The sequence below is a fragment of the Copidosoma floridanum genome, unplaced genomic scaffold, assembly GCF_036245765.1.
Source record: "Copidosoma floridanum isolate Cflo_tuat_1 unplaced genomic scaffold, Cflo_Japanese_pri ptg000009l, whole genome shotgun sequence".
Taxonomy (NCBI): Eukaryota; Metazoa; Arthropoda; class Insecta; order Hymenoptera; family Encyrtidae; genus Copidosoma; species Copidosoma floridanum.
In genome coordinates this window covers 3,363,775-3,381,840 of record NW_028321886.1, presented here as the reverse complement: position 1 = coordinate 3,381,840, position 18,066 = coordinate 3,363,775, and the positions used below count along the sequence as shown (strand labels likewise).

Here is an 18,066-nt window from a genome sequence, read left to right as displayed (position 1 = left end):
ATGAAAACGTGACGTATAGTTGATAACGATATGGTACCTGTTAAATTGTATATTAACTGATTCATGAATTTGTCTTTAAAAGATAGTAATAAGGATATGATGGAACTTTTTCGTGTATTATCGATTTTTAGCAATGAGAGATATAAAGTAAATTGTATCAATGTTGTTTTTAATTATTTATTTAATTCTTGCAAGATTTCATCGTACTTAATTTTGCATTATCGTTTCACATAAATGAACAGAACTGTTAATCTTATGCTAAGCTTGCATGCTGCAACCAGATCTTCTATTGTAAATTAAACGAGTGTTTTTGTTTTCTTTGATGCACGTTCAAAATAAGATGAATCGTTTTAATCTTTTAATTTTAATGTTGAAAAAGTTAGCAATTTTTTTTTGTTCATGCTTTTTCAGTGTCGTACCTTTTACTCATTTTTTTTTTTTTTTTTTTTGAATTTTCGTGTGAGTAGTACAAATAGTTACATTCAACAAAATTAATTTTTACACTTTTCACATGAGTATTCGCATAAATTTATTTTCTGTACAACATGTAGACCAGCTACATAAATTCAATCTTACAATTCATACAATGTATTGAAATATTATGCTCATCCAAAAAATTCTTAGAATTTCGTTGCCATTGTAAAATTAATAAGCGGATGTTATTAACCAAGAAAATTACACGTTTCCGATTAATGGACCGAGTTACGTGCTGTTTAATGATCAAGCCTATCTGTAGATAATTTTTTTGCATAATCACTCATGTATACATTAAACAAAGAAAAAACCTGTAACAGTACACTGTTGGCTCTTATAAATTCTAACGTGATCTCCAAATTTTTTTATTACACGACATTAAATATAATTTTGAGCCGAGATTCGGTAGTCCTGGACATTTTCACAAATTTTGACATGTTTGACATGTTTGAAGGTCAAATCATGCCAAAAAAGAGCGAATGACGAAGAAGGTATTTGCCGCTGTAAAAGCGCTACTCAAGGGAACATTTATTGATTTTTGTGTAATAGATACTTGTCAAACGTTTTTCATAACAGTTCTGTCGAGTAAGCACTTTTTTAAAATGAAATCAAAGACCGTCTACATTGTCTTGTACACAAAAATATTATATAAATACATGTGTGTGTATCTCTGTGTAGAACTTTTACACTATTTGAAAGAGCAAACAGACTGTGCCCAGTGCAAACAAGAATTCTACACATTTTTTCATCGTGTGCAAATTATTGTATGACAAAACATCGTTCGCAAAAAAAAGAATCATCACCGAAAAAAAAAAAAAAAAATCGTTGAATAATATTTGTGCGTAAATCAGTGACTTTTGATTATAGATTATTTTAGTTCCCAATAGGACGTGCGCAACAACTATGTCGATTATTAACTTTTTGCGATACTAGGGATGAAAAAAAAAAAAAAAAATCAATCGCACACATTGGTGGATCAATTACAAGCTTCTTTTATAAATTTGGCACAAGAAATTATCAGATAAGTTATATATTATTTATTGCTCCTCCCTTCACCCGATTCTCATAATTTTTCAGGTGAAGGAATATACCTGGCGAATCTTCAAGACTGACTCAATAACGCGTACGTCCTTCTCGACGTTTGGTCACACTTTCCACGCACTCAATAAACGATAAATACCAACGCACAATCAGCTCGCACCGACTCTCGATTCGAAGCACACGTATGGCTGAACTCGTAAAATAATCCTCGACGCTCCGATAGAGTTCATTGTTCACTGCAACATTGTCACCGTGGCTGTGAAAAAAAAAAAAAAAAAAAAAAAAAAAAAAAAAAAAAAACAACCTGTAAAATTAAAAATCGTAAGAGGCCTCCTCGTCCTCCTTGCTCCTGACCCTGAGGCTGATCCTGTAGAGCGCCCCGGCCACCAGAGCCCCGAGACACGGGCCCACCCAGTAGATCCACTGATCCGTCCAGGAGCCGATGATGACGGCCGGGCCGAGCGACCGGGCGGGGTTCATGCTGCTGCCGGTCAACGGCACAGCGGCCAAATGGGCCACGCATATGGTAAGGCCGATGGCCAGTGGCGGCCAGCCCTTGCAATCGTCGCGCTTCGGATCGGTGACCCCGTGTACCACGAGCACCAGGAGAAAGGTCACTATGCCCTCGATCAGCACCCCCTGGCCCCCCGTCACCCCGTTGCTCAGCATCGTCATGCCCAAGCTCGAGTGCGCCCCCTTTTCCGGCAGTGCCGCCTTGAATAACCAATCATTCATAATTAGGTATATATACACGGCTGGATAACTTTATCGTTTTTGCCACTGATTGGTGGGTCGTACCTTTAGAATGGCCGAGCCCGCTATGGCGCCGCAACACTGGCAAACTATGTAGCAGATCGAGCGCAGGATCGTGCAATTTCCGCTGATCAGGAGACCGATCGTGACGGCCGGGTTCACGTGGCAGCCCGACACAGGGCCCAGCACCTTCAATTCAAAATATCACATGTGTTGGTCCTATTTTTTTTTTCTTCTCATTTTACCTTATTATTATTATTATTATTATTATTATTATTATTATTATTATTATTATTATTATTATTATTGGCTATTGACTGGATACAACGATACCGTGTACAAATGGCACTTGCAACAAAAATTAATTTTGGGTACATTTAAGTGACAATTGTACTCGCCACAGCAACGTTACAAGCAATTCAAGATAAGAAAAAAAAAAAAAGGCCCATGCATTTCCGTTGTTTACATTGACAAGTTAACAAGAGTGCAGCACTATTGGTGCAGATCTGCAGACGAACTAGTTTGCGTCCGAAGCCATTTTATGTCCAAAATGAGTCCTAGTGCATTCAGTCACGCGGATTGTAAAAAAAAGAAAGAAAAAAAAAAAACTCAAAGCTCTAAAGAAACGCGCTTGGAAGACGATCGTTTGTGTATACTTGTATTAATTGTACGGCATGCATAAAAGAAAAACAGTCCTCATGAAACGAGTACAGGAGTAACTGATGTGCAAGTTTCGAATTCTCGACCTGAGTATATACCCACGCACAGACTTTTTGCGCGTCAATGATCACCGCAAGAGAAAAAGAGGAATCCCGAGCACTCCATTTTATCTCACTGTATAAGTATACGTACACCCCGAGGCTGTGGATCATTCATTCCCCCCCCCCCCAAAACCGTTGGCCCTTTTCGTTGCGTAAAACAACAAACGCCATTCGTACGGCGCGCACTTTTGCTGTACATTAATTTGCCGTTCAATACTTTTGTATTCGTATACGCGTGTATGTATTATGTGCGAGAAAATATATACATACAATGACGTCCTTGCGACACGGATCCCCTTTAGAAATGAAAACGAGGGTGCGTAAAACATCCCTCGCACGTGAGTCATTGACGGCAAGTATATAGTTTACGGTCGAGCTTTATAAACGTGAAAAAAAAACAAAAGAAGAGAAAAATGATGAACTCGTACGAAAGTATAAAAGATCATCCTCGATTAGCCGGTACTTGCGCGCTCGAGGTATATTATGCGGAGCGACGTTAACGAGCCGATGACCGGCCGACACATCGAACTCGTGGATGCGTGTGGAGGCATGCGCCAAGGTAGCCGGGATTAATGGAAGGGTAAAAATAAGGCCGGGGATTTTCGCCCAAGGGGCTCTTTCTTACTCCTTGGACTTATTGTGTATGTGTGTGTGTGTGTGTACAGCTCGTTTCGACGTATAGCTGTAATATTATGTACACACGGTGGCTGTGGCGCAACTATGTCTTTTTGCCCGTCGGGCTTTCATTTTTTTCTTTCTTTCTATCTTTCTATCTTTCTTTCTTTTTTTTTTTTTTTTTTTTTCCTCGCATCGGGTAAGCGTGTGTGTACGTACAACGTTTAACTTCGAGAGTAGCTGGTTTGTTTCGGACTGTAGTGTAAGCTTGTAGCGCGAGACTCGGGTGTACGCTCTGCTCCCGATTTATACCGATCCTCGAGATGTCTATCGTCGATGTGTGTACATGTCCCCGCGTCAGTGCGTCATTGGGATCGCCTTGACCGTATATCATAAACCTGCACGTTACTCCTATAAATTTATCTCTCGAACGGCAACTGAAAGCGGTTTGTTCACGCGCTTGGTTTCACCCCCGTAATATTATTGTTCCACGGTTTTATAATCATTTCAGATAAAATATACTCATTTGATGCAGCAGAGCTCCCTACCGAAAATTAAATGTAACAAAACAACGATTGCCTTTTGCCCTTGTATTATCCAAGTACCGCGATGATGGAAATCGAGTCACGCACTTGTTGGGTAAAATGTTTCCCTACCGATGTACTCACTTGCTGGACACACTGCGGGTATTTAAACCCTTGAGGAGCCTTTAACGATTTTCTATCCCCGTAGCCTATGACATTTATTTTCTAATCGCGTTTTCTCGAAAAGGTAACGAAAAAAAAAAAAAAAAAAAAAAAAAAGCCTCCTGTCTTGTATTGTTTTATCATAACCAATATTTTTTTGTTCATCTCAATTGTTTGATCCAAAGATCCATCGTACGATAATTAAGATGCAAAACTCGGAGGTATTCGACGTAAACGTGTTTAAAATGATAAATTTTGCGAACCACTTTTTTATCTCTTTGTTTTTCAAAAGTTTAGAAAATAATAATGTTAAAAAAAAAAAAAAATAAAAAATAAAAAAATAGCCATCGCCGCTGCTCGATTTTATTGGGCAAACGACCGATCGAAACAAGTGTGGCCTGATCAGGTTGAGGCGTTGATAAGGAGATCGTATTTGCCTCTCCACGGGTATCCTTGCCAGTCGGTCAGGGAGAAATAAAAGGGACGAGGAATAAAAAAAAAAAAAAAAAGATCAACAAACACAGGCTCGAAAGAAACATCGCCCCGGGCTGAGTCATTGTCTGACCCCCTGCACGTGTACATATTGTGGGCGATAATTGTGGCGCAGGGTATACGAAAGCAAAGCAAACAAAGCAAAGTTGATTGCTGGGCGCGATGGCACGTAGGGGCTGTACCACCATCGATACAGATGTGGGGCACACGCACGTGAGCTGATCTCGATTTTTTTGGGGACACCAGTAAGAGAGAGAGAGAGAGAGAGAACCCATTGCTCTGCGTCTCATATTATTTTTGTCCGTGTGTCACGAGACACGTGGATTTTTGTTTTTTTATTTTTTTGCTCACGCAACAGCGCTTTTGTCGGCGTGTGCAAACGCTAATTTTCAGGCGCGGCCTTTGGCCCCTCCGGGCATGTCTAGCTGATGCTGTAATGGCCCGTGAGAGTTTTTTTTTCCTGTTTTCACGCGAGAGCAAAGAGAGCGGGCGATGCTCGTTCCGAGATGTTGACTTTTGTCCCTGCCGAGTGTGGACAAAGCGCGGGTGTGTACATTAATGTAATAAAAACAATAAGGCCCCGGGATTTCATGGATTGTTCAAACGTAGGTACAATTTTAAAAAGAAAGTATTTAAACGATTCGATCATTGTTTCCTTCACAGTGTACTTTTGCTTCAACTCAAAAAAACACCACATACCGTCAAATTGAAGAAACAATTCTGGCGTCGGTTTATTATTTTCAGCAAGTTAAACGATATATTATTTGAACAGCTCGTCAAAATTTTGCGTTTTTACTCGGACACGCGTAATTTAGAGTTGAACTCGGTTTAACGAGAATTCGATGATTATATCCACACGCATAAAAGCAATGGCCCTTGATCCTACAACGAAGACGTCATTCGATTGTACACCGGAAATCGTAAAACTGTTTTCCAGACGATTGCGCAATAATATCCTTTCGATCGATATGTATAAAAAAGAAAAACTTTTTATTTAAGTACCTATATTAAAGTAGCTTTCGATCCACGGCAGTTTCAAACAAATCTCAATTTTAAGATTAACATAGCCAATTAATCATGAATGAAAATATACTGCGACGAAAATTATTTAAAGAAAACCGATAGCCCTGATGGCAATTAACAGCAAAAGTTTGTTCTCGCAGGTGCCGCCTCGGCAAAGGAAATGAAAAAGAAAAAAATATGAGAGAAAGAAACTTCATCGCAGACTGTATGTCGAGGTCCTGGGAATAATCGTGATTTAACACACGTACACCTATACACACTCGTACGCGCGACCAACAGACAGACTCGCGTTTTTTTTTTTTTTTTTTCTCTTTACGACTTGCGAAGGCGAGACGTGGTTCTGGTGAATGGAAGCCACCTTTCTCACTCTCCACGCTCTCTCTCTCTCTCTCTCTCTCTTGCTCGCGATACGCTTTTTCGGTGCGTATATTTATGAAATACAATTGAAAAAAAAAAAAAAAAAAAGCTCAATCAATGAAGAACAAATCAAAATTTTTGACCAAGTTCAGTCGAGGGATGTTATCGCGTGCGTCGAGAATATCTATTATAGTTACCGAGGAGTATTGAAACAAAAAATAAGACGATAAACAAAGGTATTACCTATCACCCCGGGGGGTGAAAAATCATCCGTATGCGCGATGACACGACTTGGACCGGCATATGTATATACATATTATTATACTTACCTCAGACCGCATTTGTATAGGAGCACGGTGTATGTAACGCGGATTCGCCCTCGGGGCATTATTTTCTCTCTTTCTTTTCTCGCGGTGTGCAACGCGTTTACGAGTAAGAAAAAAAAAAAAAAAAAAAAAAAAAAAGACAAAAGAGATATGTATATCTCGCTCGCCTATTTTTCATCTCCCTCGCATGTATACGTAATATAATATGTTGTACGCGTAGTAGTCGAGACTCGGCGGTGTTTTGTAATTGACGTAATTCTCAAGAGCATCGATCCAACGGTGGATCCATTCTCGCGTAAGGCGGCTCATTTGCATGATCCTTTTTTTTTTTTTTTTTTTTCTCAATTCACGTCCCATATTAGATAATACATGATTGATGCTTCAGCTGTCGTATACAACCAATAGCTTTTGTCGTCCGGTACGTTGTGTATAGGTATTTATTTATATGAATTGAATAACGCGATTCTAATGACCGGCTTTCTGGGATTCGCGCTCGGCAATAATGGAAAAAAATAAAATAAAATAAAAATAAAAAGGGATGTAATGTACATGAGTGTATACTTACAAAGGCAAGACTAGCAACAGCAAAGCCAAAAGTCATTCCGATGTGGAGCACCGTGGGCGGGGTGTCCCAGGTGAGGCAGGAGGCGCAGCCGATGATGACCAGGAGACACGTGCCAAGCGTTTCGGCAAACAGGGGCGCGAGGAAGCTGATCCTCGTCACCTCGTCGAGGCCCACGTAGTCCTTGGCACCTGACAACAACGTCAACGTTTCATTTCATTTTACACTGCTTTATTTTCTCGTAAGGGGTGAAAAGCTATGTTGCTACCAAAATATAAATGTTTTAAAAGTTATTGATAAAATGTTTTTTTTTTTTTTTCAATAGAATCATCTCTTGGAAAATTGTTAGGCTTTTCCAATTGCGTTTTTTGACTCGATACCTCTCTGTTTTTCGTTGCTAATACAATATCTTGTGCCATCGAGGGAGTGTTTCCCATTTTTTCATAGTTACTGTGTATACAAACAGAATTTTTTTTTTCCAATCGTGATCTCATCGATCTTCAGGAAGTTTTGTGCCAAAAACAACGTTTTAAGGTGTAATGACATTGAACTTTGCTGACGAACATTTTGACGCGTGAAACACAAAAATTAGCATTCGGAACTACGCAGAAATTTATACATTGCGAGTAAATTAATCATCAATCGAATGATGCGTATTTTTTCCTTGGGATTTCATACTATAACGAGCAGGTATCCATCGATCATTCGAGCCGTCAATCCTGAAATTTTTATTACACGTCTCTTCGTTCCAAAGTTCCTTCGAAACGTAAATATTATTAAAACGCTATTATTCACTAGCTTTGTATGCTCAGTTTTGCAAAATGATCAAGTAGTAAAAATTGATACCAACGAATGAAAATCTTTCTTTTTTTTTTTGTTCGCCCGCGTAAAATAAAGGGAAAACTGCTATTCAACCATACATTCATTAGGAGTTATGATGCAATAATTTGTGAATGATTACGAAAAATCCGCGTGGTTTTTTTTACAAATACAATCGTTTTTAGCCAATTTTCGTCATCGAAGCAAACGCCATAAGCAACTCTGTTTGATAGTTTTGTACATGACACTGGCCTCGTGATTAACATCCTCTAAAAATAAAAATCCGTCCATCCTTGCGCTTGGGAGTCAACGCGTTTTACGCCCGATAATCGTCACCGTTTCATCAAAATTTCCGGAAAAAAAATCATCAGCACTATCCACCGTAGCGCGGCTCTTTCAATCGAGCATAAAAAAAAAAGCACCATCCATAAGCAATCGGATAGCCAAAGTGTCCTACGTAACGCAATAGCCCAACGAGTGCCCACAGGGGGTCCCGGCGCACATGCCTACTTATTATACGCCGGCAAACTTGTCAATCGCCCCGAACCACGGGCCCCACTGGTAATGCCTCTGCGCATAGGTACAGGTACACACAGACATACTTGCACTACACTCGCCCACATTCCTCATGTTTTTTTTTTTTTTTTTTTTTTTTTTTTTTTTTCCACGGCTAAGTATTTGACTTTTGGATGTCTCATCGTCCTACCGATTGTTTGGCGGCCAGGAACTGTCGTTTCGGTGCAAATGTGTATTGTCATTTTCACTAACTGCCACTGTATTTTTATCTATACAGATTTTCGAGAGAATTTTCGTCATTCCCGAATATATGCTACTTTTTCTTTTTACACTACTTTTTGTTTTGTTTCAACTAACAATCGAGCCAAAAATATAAAAAATATCCCAGGATCTTTGTGCGTGCAATTGTTATACAATGGCATGTCTCTTCCTCTAGAATTATCTGCGACATGTGTACTTAAACAACGGGACGTTGCAGCCTTGGCAGGTACAAAATGTGGCCGTTAATGAGTACGAGTAGCAGGTGACGCAAACAAAGTTTACGAAAACAGAAAAAAAAAAAAAATGACGATTCGTCACGACGATAAAGTGGCGTGACGAATAAGTTATCGCGCGAGAAAAAGGGGGAGGGGAAAAAAAAAAAGAAAAGAAAAGCAGAGCGGATGATGGTGCCAGGGGGTTAAGGCCGATTTTCTCGGATCCTCGACCGAAATCGCGTCTCGCTAATGACCGATAATCGACGCTGCAACTCTCCGCACGTGTCCCGCGCGCCTATGCATCACAGACACGAATCAACGAATTTCGCAATTTTTTTTTTATGCCCTCCTCCATTGAAGATCACGAAACCTCCCGTCCCAAAATGTTTGCCGATTTTCCGAGTAATCAATGGTGTTTTTCCCACAACGCCGTTGTAATTCACACGTCGAACAAGTATGTACACAGGCAACAGAGTCGGGAAACCCATATGTGCACTTGTTATTAACACCGTGTAGCGCACAAAAGCGAGTGCGTGTATATATACAAACACGAGTGAATTTCGCGATAAGATTATAACGCGCGCGAGTCGCGCTTAATTATGCACAGTAGTTTATGTTGCCACCATACGAGCAGAGCACAGATGGGAGATAAGATAAGCCGTCCCGCGCACGTAACATTGTTTAAACATTTTGTTAAACACTTGCGATTTTTTTTTTAACTTTTTTTCATGCAATGTGTACACTGTATTCGTAGTAGCGCGTTTTTGTACGCGGCTAGATAAGGTCTTGCAGTTTCGAAAATAGCTACCGTTTGACAATTGGATCGCTATAGGGTTTTGTGCTATCGATTTCATTCGAAATACACGCACAAGTCGGTTATACCGATACGTCCCATTTGACTGACTTAATCACTCGAGCGTGAAAATTACGTCGTAAGTCAAAGTTTATTGCCCCAATTTGTTCGGCTTGTCATTTTTGATATGATTTCTGTGAGGGCCAGGCATTGTTTGTACCATAAGGCTTTAACAAAAAGTAATATCCATATATCTTTCGCGGAGGCGTACAATTACTTTTTTAATTAGCAAACTAATGGACGTAAACGTTTCCGCCCGTAATAACACAAGTACAGTACGCACGTAATCGGTAACATCATACCGATGGGGCAAATATTAATGGTATATGACAAAGGAAAAAGGAAAAAATAGTAAAGCCAAAACCAACCCTGCCACGTTTTGCTCATGTTCCCTCGGTCCGGTGTTTCAGCAGGGAGGCGATGGCCGATGAGGCTCAGTGAAACCAAATGCCCGCGTTTTCAAAAAGCCACTCCCGATCACGTACAAACAGCCAACTTTGAAGAGAAAATCCGAAAAATGAAAAAGAAAAAAAATCAAACCCACGCACGAGAAGTAGAACCAGCCAACTGTGGTCAGACCAAGGAACGGACAGACGCACTCGGCCAGAGACAGGTAGGTATGGGGTACATGGGTACGACAGTGAGGACACGCACAAGCTACACACACACGGGGTGGATTTATATATATATATTTGACAATCGGAGCGATAGGGCAGGCGGATGACTATTGGCGCGCGCGGTGACCGGCTTTCGCGTTATATATCCCTCTCCGCATTCGGCCCCTTTTTCCCTCTCGCGCGCGTCTCACGAGCGCTTGCAGGTTGCGCGCGTTAATGCTCCCCCACCTGTTTGCCGGGACGGCAGGTATTGTAAGTATATATTTATTATGTAGGTGTCGTAGAGAGAGAGAGATTCACGAGCGCCAAGGACTAGCGTTTGGACTATAAATCGGCGATCGGTTGTTTTTTTTTTATTTTTAATCCTTTTTTTTTTCATTTTGGCGACCTACGGTGGACATACACGTTTAATTATTAATTCATGCAATTTTGAGGAGACGCGCAGTGTTATTTCCTGCTGAACCACAGGGTCGAGGTGACTCTCGGACGTTATTGGGCATGTGATTTGGTGTTTGGAGTCGATTTCAGCGAGCTACGATTATTCAAGTGTGGGGGAAATAAAAGCAGAGCTTGAAATTTGGAAAACAGGTTGGATGAAGAAAAAACAAAATAAGAGACACTTTTCAGCCGTACAAGTTCTCACTGAATCTGAAAAAAAAAACAAAAAAAAAAAAAAAAAAACGAGGAGTCGATACGTTACATTACGCGAGCGCTGAAAAAGCCTAGGTTGGTTCACGAGACCTACTAGGTACGTCAAAACAAATTTACTTTCGTTCCACCGAGAGGTTTGTGTATATTTGTATACACATATGCCGTACGAAATTTTGCGCGTGCGGACGAAAAAAAAAAAAAAAAAAAAAAAAAAAGAAAGAAAGAGAGAGAGAAAGGGGTTTTATGTATTTGGTATAAATATACATATCGAGGTGGGGAATTTGAAGTGCCATGCCGAGGAGGGGAGCACGAGAGTGACTCAACTCAGATTTTTCTTCTTTTTTTTTTCATTATAATGCGTATATATATACTCTGGATAGATCAAAATGAGAGAAGGAGGAGGAGAGACTTGTATCTCCACGAATGATGTAATTAATCGCTCTTTGATGGACTTGGCTCCTCGCGAATGAATGAAACCGACAATTAAGTGCTTTAAATAACTCGTTTATCGAAATCGTTTGATGAACGAGGAGATACAGAGACTTATTTGTAGAGTCAAAAAAAAAAAAAAAAAAAAAAAAAGGATTGATTGGCAATTATTCTGCAATAAAGCGATTGATAAATGGGAAATAAAAATCCGACGATCCAAATCTCAGTGCACCGCCGTATAACTGTGGGCTTCCTCATAGTTCGAGTTATGCGCTTCCGCTCTTTGTGTTTTTCCATCGCCAACGTTCAACCGCGAAATGACGGCATGTTTAAGTACCTGGCGTTAGTTGGTAATTTTCATGCTACCAGTATTCAACCGTTTTTTTTTTGTTTTTTTTTTTTTCATTATTTTCTAGTTAATAAGTGGTAGCACGCGAAAATGCTTTGTCTACATTCTCGAACGAAAATATATATATATGTCCCTCTTGATTGAAAATACAACCGTTGCTCTTTGAATAGTAATTTCGCAAATAGATTTTGCGCAATTTTTTTCCTCATTTTCAAGTCAAAGCTCGGAATGTGAGAAAATAAAAATCAAAAACTTCTTTGGGTAGAAAAAAAGAAAAAACCTAATATGCGCACACCACATCTTACGTCAGGATGTTCAGTGCCAATCTATCATTACAGTGCAGTTGAATTGATTTCTTTTTTTTTTTTTTTTTTTTTTTTTTTCACGAATCAGGAAAAAAGGTAAAAGGTCCAATCAAACAATTTCCGCCGTGATGATTCCTCTTTGAGAACCAAATCGATCAGCTTGCAATGAGGATTTTCACGGCTAGTTTTCCATTATTTTTATTTTTCCTCCACGTTGTTTTTCATTCCCTTGGCGCGCGCAACCTGACGAAAATTACTGTCACGTGTTAGCACACACGTAGCTCTTCCTCTGGTCGTTGGCTGGATCTCAAGATCTGAGAGCCAAGACTTCACCACTTCCTCACTGATGCTGATACGTATACTCGTTGTATTATTATTTATACTTGGCATAAACGAGACGTAATCCATTGTGTCGAGCGAACGCGACGATGAGTTTTCAGTAGCGAAAAAGAAAAATGAACCATCGAGAGGATGACAAAAGAGCTTGCGTGTCCTTGCACCTCGTTGCGCTAGCCGATGCATCATCTTATTCACGCTCGGTTACGTGCATTTTTACATTGTACCAGTTGCTTGTTGTTCAACATTTTCGTGAATAATGCGTATGTATTTGCGAAAACATGAAAAACATCCTCTCGGTGTAGTAGTAGGTAAGTAGAGCCATTCACGAGTTGGCTGCAGCTTTGAACTTGCGGGTACACATTGAGAGAGGAATTAAATTATTTAAAAAATCACTGTGCTGTAGTACTGTGAAATTGTACATAGTTTTCCGTCTTTTAGAGTCTCTATGAGGAGCAGATGATACATCTCAATGGTCTCTGTAAGAAAAATCTGGGTACAAAAGAAATTTCTCGTGCACAATATCTTTGGCGAAACCGCGTATCAAGCTCCGCTTGTATCGTCCAAGGACCCAATGCGGCTGAGTAATATAATGTATATATATAAATGATCGGCAATCTCGTACGTTCATCGGACGCGCGTATTTGTGCCCTCAAGTCGTATCAAACGGACCTCCAAAACCTTTTGTCATCGACAGTCGCATAAACACGATGTGTTGTTACAAATGTAGTTGAGAGCTATACCGATGATCTCTGAAATTAACCGTACAACTTACCGATACGTACGATCGCGTGCCCGAAAAACCATTTGATTGACTACAAAGTAGTACGTTTACCGTTGCTCGTCAAAGTGATACAAATACTGTGAAATTACAATTATCGTCGAATCACATAATATTAAACAGAAGCCCGTAGTGACGTTTCGTCTCTGGTCGTGTAATGATAATATTGGTACACTCACAATTAGTGATTGTGGCGAACGGCCCTGAAAAACGAGCAGTTAGCAGAAACAGCTGGGAGATCGCGAGTATATACTGACCGACTTTCAATCATTGCCGGCACTCCTAGGATAATTCTTTCCTCCCCTTTGATTCCCGATCGATCGGTCGTTTACTTTTTCTCTCTCTCTCCATCTCTCGTTCGTGCGCGTAATTAAATGCCGCTTTAATTGGAACGCGCGGCTCTGCTTGGGAATATACCATAGTTTGGGACCGTATTTGCACTTGCACCTACATGTATACACATGGGTATGGACGCGTCATGAGTTTTGCGCTCATTTTTGTAAAAAAAAAAAAAAAAAAATCGGACAGATCGTTTTGGTTTTTTGTTTTTGCACGATCGGCTGTATAGTTGACTTATTTTCGTGCTTAAATATCATCATCACTTTAGTATGTAAACGCCTCTCGTTACTTAAAGAAATCTTATGAAAAAAAAAAAAAAAAAAAAATCGCTACTAGCACCTAGATCGTTACGATTTTCTCTGTAAACGCATCCAAGTGTGCCTCGAGCAAAAAAAAAGCAGCCCCAAGCAGGTGCTGCTAATGAGAACATCGTCATCATCGCCGTCAACGACTACGACAATATACAATCCCTCTGTGTACAGCTATACTCGACTGGAGCCACCGATGTTTGAACGAGCGACGCGTGTCCTCGATATTTTTTTTTTTTTCTCTTCTTTTCTTTTTTTCATCTCCCGTGTATACGCACGTACACACATGTGGATCGACTCATCGGAGGGCCGTTGAGATATTTTAATAACCCAAACATTGTGTTGTACAGTCGCGGGAGAAGCGCGTAAAAATAGACACACGGTGCCCGTTTCACATCACCTTTATCGCAGCTTGTCATTAGCTCGTCAAAGAAAATCGGTTTCGTACGGAAAAAAAAAAAAAAAAAAAAAAAAAAAAAAAACAATAACCAATCTTATAGTTGAAATCGATCGAAATAGAAAGCTAGTTTCGAAGTTTCCACTCATTTTTCAACGACAAGTGCAACCGATTTTTTCCGTGCGCATACCGATATGGCGCAACGCGTATTTTTTTTCAGCCCCATTTCTTATATACTCAATGCTACATTCGGCTGGCTCTTTTTTTACTCTCCACCCTTTTTTTATTTCCACAGACTTTTTTTTTTTTTTTTTTCAATGCACAAGCGATCTTATAATTGGACGGCCCGGGGGCCTTTCATCAAATATTTGATTTTAGCGCAAGTAAGTATCATGAGCATATAATTGGATCGCAAACAGAGAGAGAGAGAGACCCACGTTATTTTTACAAGCGCCAGTCATGATTACTCGGCTTTTCGTTGTATTGCGTTGCAATTAATATTGATATTCTAAATAATACAAAGAACTAAAATGACTATATTATGTTTGCCTATGTGAAACAGCTTTTTTTTTTCTTTCTTTTTTGTTTCTCATAAGTATATCCATGTATTTGTGGTAACGCAGTGAAATATTTGCTATATTTAACTTGTGCGTTGTAAAAATACAAAATCTACAACTTATCCTTAAACGACAACGCACATTTACCAACTGGACTTCCGGACTGATCGTCATACAAAATAAATTTCAACTCCTCCATACTCTCCGTGAAGCTGAAAAGGTTTTTGTTATGTTCACACCTATGGTGGAGTATCGTTTGTGCGCATGTATATTAAACATAGATCTAAGCTTCATACCTGTTTATCCCCGGACTTTGCGCTGTTTCGAACTCGTTTGTGCACGATGTTTAGCATGTAGGATTTCGTTGTATTTTATGAAAAAAAAAAAAAAAAAATCAAAGACCAACCGATAGTACATAGGTACTATGGTGGATCACCTGAGCTCGCAATGACGTGCGCGGAGAGGGGATCGTTAAAAAATGTATACGCTCTTCCCCGCACATGCAGTAGAATCCGTACTTTTAGCGAAATCGAGTATGCAAATGACGTTTAATACCCACTGGTTAGGCATAATATCCAAGAGAGACCCGCGATGATCGACGCGAGTAACATTTACGTCTACATTTGCGCGTAAGTATCTGGAATCGCTTGTAATAACGATCGGACGAAAAAATAACATCGCAAAATACACTCGGACGAACAAAGAGAACACGGGCGTAGAGTGCCAGTGCGGATATACCTGTAAGTATGGACGACGTGCTGAAAGGGCCGTATTACGTTCGCAGTAGAAGATACTTGATACTGTACGGCCAATGGCCCTATCAGGATCTGGGAATCGTGATTTTTTGTCAAATCCTCATGATGCTCGGCACCTTGTCTTCTTTCGTCCCGCACGTAAGTATACAGCGAGCTTATTTTTTTAAACGTCTTACGTGGATTGGACTGAATTTTATATATTTTATGGATTCAAAAAATACCGCACAGGAAGTTTTTCCTTTCCCAATACAGTGTGTGTGGAAAGGCTCGTTGCTGAAACAATTTTTCATCCCTCACTTTTATTCACCGTTCAATTTTTAGAATATTTTCCTTTTTTTTTTTTTTTTCAAACAAGTGCAATACACTTAAAGCATTATAATTTATATTTAAAAATATACACATATATTGAAAGAAAAAAAAAAAAAAAAAAAAATTAAATCAATATATCCACAGCTAAAATTCCAGTGTAAAAATGAAACGAATTTCAGTGCATCAACGTTTACGAGGCGCTCGATGATTTCCAGTACGTCGTAAAGGGCACGCCGAGCCTGCTGTTCTACGTGCAACTGTACGCCAAAAATTTGTTTGGCTTCATAAGCCGGCGAAAGGTTTGCGATTTATTTTATTTTTCCCCCCATCACTAATTCACCGTAAAACGCCTACACAGCGACGGACAATGCGAGATGAAAAATGTTTGCAGATAAAAAAAGTTCTGGACGGGATACAGCGGGACTTTCGAGTACACGCCGCCGACGAGCTCGAGGTGCTCGACTCGTACTCCAGAACGGCCAGCAGGTTCAACTACTTCTACGCGGGTACACCTATTTATACTAAAGTCACTCCGAATCCACCGGCGACAAAGGCGCGTGTAAAAAACGAAAAAAAAAAAAATTACCCCCCTTTTTGCTCCCTGCAGCGTGCATGTTCGGCGTGGCTTGGTCGTTCAGCACCCTACCCCTGGTACTTCACCTCATGGACGTGCTCGTACCCCTGAACGAGACGCGGTTGCAGCAAAAACCACGGCCCATGACCTACCACATCGGCGCACTCGACGACAACATGCCGGTCCTCATACTGCACAGCTACTTTGCCGATGTACTCTCGATGATATTGATAGTCGGCCTCGACACGCTCTACCTCAGCTTGGCTTACCACGCCTGTGCCCTGTTTGTCATTGTCGCGTGAGCTCAAAACCATAATATATATATATATGTATACGTACCCCCTCTCCCTCTTTTTTTTTTTTTGTTGCAAAAGTCGAGTGTGCATTTATTTCGATAGAAAAAGGGCGCGCGGTGCCATCGACCGCCGGGGAGAAGGTGTTGACCCGTCGGATGGAAGATCGGGGGATCGGGACGCGCACTACCCCAACTGCGTGAAAACCGTCGTCGCGCACCAGTACGCCTTGGAGTAGGTATACGATTGGCGCGCGATTCCCTGCTGATTAAAAACCCTCGCTTTCTGCGTACCAACAGATTCGTGGGTACGATCGAGCTGGCCTTTTCGTCCCTCAACCTGATAAGCATTGGCTGTTCTGTGGTGCCGTTGGCTTTCGTGGCTTTCACGGTATATATATATAGGTGGAATCTTTTGTTTCTTCGCCACTGGTATAATACATGAAATCACACCCCCCCACGTGACAGGTCTTGGTGAGCAAGGACAGCCCCGACGAGAGGATACGCTACTTTTTGTACGCTTTCGCCGAGGTCGTGCACCTGTTCTACTACAACTGGCCGGGGGAGAAAATTCGGGAGCACAGCTTGCTCGTCTACAAAGTTTGGTTGGTATGTTCATTTATTTATTGCCTGTGCGCAAACGTGATTTTCTATCATTTCGTTTCAGTTACGATGGCAATTGGTACGAGGAAGAATTTGGCCTCAAGTGCCAAAAATTGATCAATCTCGTGATGATCAGGAGCCAGAGGCCGTGTATCATAACCGCGGGGAAGATGTACGAGCTCGGGTTGAAGAATTTTGCCGCTGTACGAGATACGTCGTATTATATCATCCGATATGCACAAATTTTTTTTTTTTTTATACATAGTCACGGTGTGTATTGTTTTATTCATATATGCTTTGAATTGTTTGTTTCTTTCTTCTTTTTTCAGGTAGTTAAAGTGGCCATGTCCTATCTCACGGTTTTATCATCGATAATGTAAAGTTTCGGTAGCATATTTAAAAGTATATTATAGGTATAACATTGCGGTTGTATTAAATGTAATTTCGTGTATACCCGCACGTAGGAACCAAGTATAGAAAACGATACGACAACCGATTATACTCGAGCACTACTTACTTTACATCCATGTATTTTTGTTCCACACAGTCCACATCAGGGCTGTTACGCGTGGATCGTTGGAGAAAAACGCTCAAATTGGTTATAAGTAAACATTGTAAGCCATCGTGTGTAAACTAAAATAAATTTTACACGAAGCGGCTATAAGCTGCAATTTACGAGACACGTATCCATATAATGGTGCACTTATATG

At 40.4% G+C, this 18,066-nt stretch overlaps 2 protein-coding genes across 3 annotated transcripts; one reads left to right on the top strand and one right to left on the bottom strand.

Moving 5' to 3' along the window:
- Positions 1 to 947: 947 nt before the first annotated feature.
- Positions 948 to 10,446, bottom strand: LOC106643218 (aquaporin AQPAn.G). Of its 2 annotated transcripts, XM_089589702.1 has the most exons (5): positions 10,409 to 10,446; positions 10,123 to 10,249; positions 7,094 to 7,281; positions 2,314 to 2,457; positions 948 to 2,229 (listed from the first exon to the last, which is right to left on the bottom strand). In XM_089589702.1, the coding sequence occupies exons 2-5, from the start codon at positions 10,139 to 10,141 to the stop codon at positions 1,828 to 1,830; spliced, it is 753 nt and encodes a 250-aa protein (XP_089445828.1). In that variant the 5' UTR covers positions 10,142 to 10,249; positions 10,409 to 10,446; the 3' UTR covers positions 948 to 1,827. The 2 variants fall into 2 exon arrangements, with proteins under 2 accessions (XP_089445828.1, XP_089445827.1); XM_089589701.1 differs by having other exon boundaries at positions 10,123 to 10,440.
- Positions 10,447 to 15,569: 5,123 nt separating this feature from the next.
- LOC106643201 (odorant receptor Or2-like) lies at positions 15,570 to 17,736 on the top strand. The gene is made up of 9 exons (XM_023389460.2): positions 15,570 to 15,716; positions 16,067 to 16,186; positions 16,279 to 16,393; positions 16,495 to 16,759; positions 16,860 to 16,988; positions 17,054 to 17,144; positions 17,222 to 17,358; positions 17,421 to 17,559; positions 17,686 to 17,736. The coding sequence occupies exons 1-9, from the start codon at positions 15,570 to 15,572 to the stop codon at positions 17,734 to 17,736; spliced, it is 1,194 nt and encodes a 397-aa protein (XP_023245228.2).
- The last annotated feature ends 330 nt before the right edge of the window (positions 17,737 to 18,066 follow it).

Excerpts from the sequence above, each read along its gene's own strand:
- LOC106643218 (XM_089589702.1), bottom strand. Across the intron at positions 2,458-7,093 it reads CTGTTGCTAGTCTTGCCTTT|GTGCTGGGCCCTGTGTCGGG; the intron begins GTAAGTATACAC and ends TTTGAATTGAAG. Across the intron at positions 2,230-2,313 it reads CGGGCTCGGCCATTCTAAAG|GCGGCACTGCCGGAAAAGGG; the intron begins GTACGACCCACC and ends TGGTTATTCAAG.
- LOC106643201 (XM_023389460.2), top strand. The coding sequence starts at position 15,570 with ATGGACGACGTGCTGAAAGGGCCGTATTACGTTCGCAGTAGAAGATAC. Across the intron at positions 15,717-16,066 it reads TGTCTTCTTTCGTCCCGCAC|TGCATCAACGTTTACGAGGC; the intron begins GTAAGTATACAG and ends AACGAATTTCAG. Across the intron at positions 16,989-17,053 it reads GCGCACCAGTACGCCTTGGA|ATTCGTGGGTACGATCGAGC; the intron begins GTAGGTATACGA and ends GCGTACCAACAG.